Below are 6,186 nucleotides of genomic sequence, written 5' to 3' on the forward strand. Positions count from 1 at the left end.
ACTGAGTTGAAACCTCGTCTATTTCCTGTCTCTTATCATGATCATCATGCAGGGGCAAGTTTCTACTATATTATATGAATTTCAAGACTTAACTTCATCCTGCATTCTCAAAGATTATGATATTCCATCAGAAAGATCATACCACTTGTTGAAGCCATACTCGGATTCACTAAGAGACATGCTAGCAAGAGATTCAGGCCAAACCACCAACAAAAGGAAAAATAAATGAAAGAAACAAGCAATAGAACAGGAATTTCGTGACAGTCTGGTTTCCCAGATTTTTTTTTTTTTCCTATTTGTTCTCTTAATTCAATCTACCGACGAAAATTCAACTTCTATGAGTTACAGATAAAATACTCCAACGACATGAGTTCAATTAAATTTTCTGTAGATTCACTTCAGAGCAGCAATCCTATGAAGGGAGAGTCTTTGTGATCACATATTTGCTACAAAGTGCAGTACCTCTCGCATTTCAATTGATTTATACTCATAATCCGAAGCGTACCAATTTGATCAAATTGGGACCACAGAATTGTAGTGCTCGCCAAGCCCAAATGCATGCCTATGGAATGATAGCTTGATACTTGAATTTGATGAACCATTCCCACCATCAGATTTATACTCCTTCCCCATCTCTACATCAGGGAAGGACCCTGAAAATATCATGATATGTTTTCTAAGGCAGTGAGTTAAAGCACCAAGCTCTAGTTGCCCTCCCCACGCTGCTGTTGACTCCACCTCTTTACAGTAAGACTCGAATCTCTCTGCTAGTGAATTATCAGAATCGCCTTCTATCGCATTATCTGAAAGGAAAAATGGGAGGAAATCCGATGAATGTTTCCTCATATAAGTAGCCACCATTTCTCGAAGCTCTTGGTACGTATAAGGAGATGAACCGCCAGATAGGAGTGCTAACTGGTCCTCAACAGCTCGGTAGAGGCAGTGCCCATCCGGCTTTATTTCATTAACAGTCAAACCAAGGGGTTCAAGCTTTCTTTCCAATTTCTCATTTTCAATCATTCGTTCACTTACAATGTTGCTCTGCTCTTCCTGAATTCTTTGCTCTCTATCTGCTTCTTGCTGAGCTCTCTTCCCTCGCCTCTTTGCACCCTTGCTGGGCTTTGATTGGTCAGGTTGACTGGCAACAGAAACCCCAGCTATGGCTTTCACCAAATTGTCAATATTGCTTTTTCCACCTCCATCATTACTGACATAGCCTAATGAAGCAAGTTCTTCAGCATGTTTTTCCTTAAGCTTAGCAGAACGTTGAGATATCTCTTCCTCCACCTGCTTCTTCTTAGCTTTCTGTTCAGCTTTGCTACCTTTGGCTGCTGCCTTTTTCAGTTCAATTTCCTTGTTCTGCAGTTGTGATATCTCTTTCCTACACAAAAATAATAGTCATTGTGAAATAACATGAATCAGAAAAAATCTGGAACATTAAATCCAGCAATTCTTACTGACAAGCCTCAATTACCCACCTACTACAAGATAACAAAATAAGAAAAAGAACTACTTTTCAACCACTGCTTTGCAGAGCAAAAAGCGCTTGACGCATGCTATACTCAAACTCACCACTGATAAAACTAGATCATTATCCCATAATGCAATAGACATGAAAGCATACTTGCGGGGCATTCAAATGTTCAAAGTTTGAATCAGGCCATTGTCTTATAATATCCCTTTATGCTTGATAAAACTTATTAAGTCTTTCTTCTCCACAAGTTTTTGAAAAGGGCACAAGATATTGGTAACCTCACCTTTGGTATACTATAGCATGGTTGTGTTTATTATTTAGGGATAAATACAAAATCAGTCTCTGTGATTGACCTAAATTACAAATCGTTTCTTGCAGTTTTAAAAATAATTCATAGGTTCTCAGGGTAGGCAAAAATAACAATTTAGTTCATGCAGTAAAATTTGAAACTAGCCAGAAACCATCATTGTTCTCAGAGGCGCCTTTCGCTTTTAAATAAAACTTTCATTACTTAAAAAAAAAAAAAAAAAAAAAAAAAAAAAAAAAAAAAAAAAACAGAATGAAGAGAGATGAAATCAGTGTTTGGATTTGTGATGAACAAATCACCTGTGCCTAGCAAGCATTTCATCACGAGTTTCTTGTTCCTTTTGCGATGCGTCATCAGAAGTTGCTTCAGATGTTTTATCCTCTATTTCTTGAGTGTCAGCCATTTGAGCAACCTTGAAAACAAGATAGACAATAATGAAGCCCACAAGATGGAAGCCTAAAGCCTGTCCATGCAAATGACTAGTGCTTTAAAATGATCAATGATGGGCCTGAAAAGGATAGCAAACAATAAACACACAATCTAATTAAATAAAATTGAGGAAACCTCCATTCAGTGAATCTTTATTTTTTTTTCTGAGAGCTATCTTCAATTTCAACCTGCTAGTATGTACACAGTTTTCCATGACCCAATACAATATACTTGTGAAGATCAGGCACTATGTTCTCACCTGTGAAACTGTTTAGATATATGGTGCAACTTGTTCATAACACAGCGCTCTAACATATTAGTGAGTTCCTGGAATCACAATTGTCTGAAGTTTACAAATCAAATACCTTTGCTTCATGTAATTATGACACATATACCTATACCACTGAAACATTGTTGCAAACACATGATGATTTCAAACTATATATATTTGGTACCATGAGCAGCTGCAGCATCAAGAGCATCGACCTCCGACAGTCGAATGATATGAAGTATCACAAAAACAAAAAAGAAAAAAGAAAGAAAGAATTTGGTCCATTTATATCTCAAAATAACCTAAATTCAACTAAAACCACAGTTAGGAAAATTTTAGTGTGTGTCCACCACAGGTCCACAGCCAATTATCTAACAAAAAACATGGGTTCTGTTCATTTGAACCAAAGGTTCACAATTATTTTGAACACTTGTTCTGATATAGCAAAGAGTATCTAACAAACTATCCCTTCTCAAAGTTCACTCTCTGGGATGCTAAAGTAGCAGATTTTGGGGATAACCCGCATGAGTTTATGAGGTAAGACACTCTAAAAGAATGTTTTTCTCCTTGTTGTGTTTCATTAGATTCCAATAATCCTATCGATGTGAATGATTTTAGAATAAAGAAAGCATTTTGCTGAAAAAACCCAAAACAGAGAAGAGCAAACATTGTTGACTCACCGAGTTTGTCCGATTCAGTCTCAGACCACTCCTTGTTTATCAAGAGATCCTCTCAAGTGCTGGATTGGGATTAACCTGGACATGTCAAAATTCCATCCGGGGGCGGCGTCTGAGCTATTTCTTCCTGTGCTTCAGAATCTGGGATCGTTTGGAAGTAGTCTATTACGTTGTAGTCGTTTATCCTTTTCGTTTTCTATTTTTAAAATTCTGAAAACAATAAAGAAAAAAAATGTTTAAAATTAGGTAAAAATACCCAAATATTTCACATTTTTTTCAATCTTACCTCCAAAATGAAAAAAAATTACAATGCATCCCAACCAAGTTTTAAAATTTTTTAGTGTTATCCATCTATTATTTAAACCCATCATTTTTTACGGACATAGACCCACGTGCGACACAAGTGGGTTTTTAAGAGAAATGCTTTTCAAAATATCATAAAAAAACAAAAATAAAAATAAAATAAAATTGGGGTGACCGAAGCCACCACATAGACCATTTGGAGGTGGCCATTCGGCCAGTATGAGGGTGGTTAACCATCTCATGGCCCATGAAAGTGGTTCGGCTATCCCTTTGTGGCCAAATAGAAGTGGTCGAAGCCACCTCAAACCCTTAGGCCACCCCCATTTAGCCAGCCCGAAGGTGGTGAACCACCCCCATTGGTGGGTGGCTCAACTACCCCCTATTTGGTCATATATGGTGGCGAGCTACCCCCATTTGGTGATATAGGGGTGGCTGAACCACCCCCATGGGCAATGGGGGGGGCACCCTTTTGGTCAAATGGGGTTGGTCGGGCACTCTCCCAATTTTTTTTTTTATGATAATTGGATTTGGTCAATACAATTATCATATTTACAATTGCTAAGATCTTTTATAATTATAAAATTTCAATTTAATACCAACAAATATTTGAAATCAATAATGCATTGTATTTACTTTCAAAATAATTATAATAATAATACATTGTATTTATTTTTACGGAATCAACAATAATTTAATTTGATTAATGTGAGTTTTACGGAATGTAGGAATGTTTTTAATGGCATTAAAGAATACGATTTTTATTTTGGAACTTTAATTCATGCGATTAAAGAATAAGGATTTAGGTTTTAGGTTTTAATTAATGCAGTTTTTGAAATAAATTTTCAAAATTCTAATTTTGGTTCAATTTTCAAATGGTCCATGACTTTTGGAGGGAGGTTTTTCGCAAAATTAAGGGAGGGCAAAAATAGGAGAATCTTGAGAGAGACTTGAGTGAAATTTTAAGAGAAAATTAAATTTTTTATTAGGTGGATTTGGTCAATACAATTCTCATATTTGCATTTGTCAATATCCTTTATAATTCTAAGATTTCAATTTAATATCAAATAATATTTGAAATCAATAATACATTAAATTTGTATTTGATAATCTTATGAACTTTGACTATTAATTCTAAAATACATTTTTTTTTTCATTCCTAAGTGAACCAATTAGTTGAATTGTATTTGATTAGGTTGTTGTTAGGGAAATTATCATCCCCTAGGCAAATGGGTCTATACCCGAACCAGGGCCCAATTGATATTGCTGGCCCAACTTGACCTGCTCAGTAACTAAGGCTTAACAGAGTCTTATAACACCTTGAAGGCTATGTTTGGAACACATGGAATAAATACATTATCCCATGAGGAGTAAGTGTCCCACTCTTCCACTCTCTCACTTAACCTCTATCCCATCCCACTAAGGGTCCCACTCAGCCATGACATGAAGGTGGAACAATGCGGTTGAGAATTATGTGCTTATAAATAAGCTGCTACCTCAGGTACAAAATATACTCTTAATATATGCTGAAAATATACTAAACTCTCGACTCTCAATACTCTCCAAAATGGCCCACTGACTTAGGCATCGGAGAGGGGACGTCGGGAGACCCCCCCTCTGACGCATTGTTTGTTCTTCTTTGCAGATTATGAAGAACATGGCGAATCAAAGATCTACACGTCACCGGATTGAAAACTGTTCTAACAGTTTGGCGCCGTCTGTGGGAAGCGAAAAATCGTTTCTTGCAAAAAAAATAAATTCATAATGGTGACTTACAATCAACTCACGTCTCTCATCAACAAAAGCGGATTCGCACGGATCTAGGCTTACATGCAGCAAATCTGACAGATTTATTCTCAGTTGGCATCGAATCACTCACCCCATCAAAAATGAGATAAGTTTATTTTAATGTGTTTTCGGTCGATTTGTTAATTTTTAGCATTCAACAATTGACTCAATAGCCTCTTGTTTGACTAATATTCAAGAAGATGACATACACAATCTCAAGAATAATAAAAATATTATGATAATTGATAAAGTTCTTCTATCTCTTCGTTATCTAACAACAAAGGTTAATAGGAAGACCTGCTTTTAATCTTTCGATTTCCGTGCACTTTGTACAAATTCATAAAAGGAGGCAGCATATGATTTTGGAAATTGATAATTGTGTTTTGATAAAAACCATTTACGTTTCATATATGCAAAATTGACTGTGGAACTGACACTTCAATTTATGGGCAAAAGTTGGTCCGCATAATGTTACTAGCGATGTTGTTCCAACTTCGAGAAATACACATGGCAATACTCAGCATCAGAATTCAAGGCATCTTGTTGCAGGAAATTCTTCAATTGCTCAAAAGTCGAAACAGAGATCTACGATCAAGGGATCCAGTGATGTCCAGTCCCCAATAACGCACATCAGATCCACGTTTCTTCAAAAGGAAAAGTATCTCAGAGGCTGAGATCACGCACAAACGGTTTCAGACGTTATACAGAGAGTCGAACCAGGTACAATTTTCAGAGCAAAGGCCCGACTGTCTTTTCCCAAGAAGCTTACCTTCCGAGCTCAAGCATTACGACCGAGTATCCATCGCAATCCTCACTGTCTAGGCTCACTCTACGACATGTGTTGGTTCGACAGAATAGCTACAGGATATTACTAGGGAGACTTTTCTCTCCCAATGTCGTAAAAAATGATCAATTCATGAGGGTGAAAAATCTGAAGCCG

At 36.7% G+C, this 6,186-nt stretch overlaps 1 protein-coding gene across 5 annotated transcripts; it reads right to left on the reverse strand.

Moving 5' to 3' along the window:
* Window positions 1–242: 242 nt before the first annotated feature.
* On the reverse strand, window positions 243–3,328 carry LOC133852322 (OVARIAN TUMOR DOMAIN-containing deubiquitinating enzyme 5-like). Of its 5 annotated transcripts, none has more exons than XM_062289065.1 (4): window positions 3,162–3,328; window positions 2,470–2,537; window positions 2,081–2,193; window positions 243–1,381 (listed from the first exon to the last, which is right to left on the reverse strand). In XM_062289065.1, exons 3-4 carry the CDS (start codon window positions 2,182–2,184, stop codon window positions 514–516), a joined length of 972 nt encoding a protein of 323 aa, XP_062145049.1. In that variant the 5' UTR covers window positions 2,185–2,193; window positions 2,470–2,537; window positions 3,162–3,328; the 3' UTR covers window positions 243–513. The 5 variants fall into 5 exon arrangements, with proteins under 5 accessions (XP_062145049.1, XP_062145050.1, XP_062145051.1 ...); XM_062289066.1 differs by having other exon boundaries at window positions 2,081–2,289; XM_062289067.1 differs by having other exon boundaries at window positions 2,470–2,553.
* Between the last annotated feature and the right edge of the window lie 2,858 nt (window positions 3,329–6,186).

The sequence above is a fragment of the Alnus glutinosa genome, chromosome 12 (assembly GCF_958979055.1).
Source record: "Alnus glutinosa chromosome 12, dhAlnGlut1.1, whole genome shotgun sequence".
NCBI lineage: Eukaryota > Viridiplantae > Streptophyta > Magnoliopsida > Fagales > Betulaceae > Alnus > Alnus glutinosa.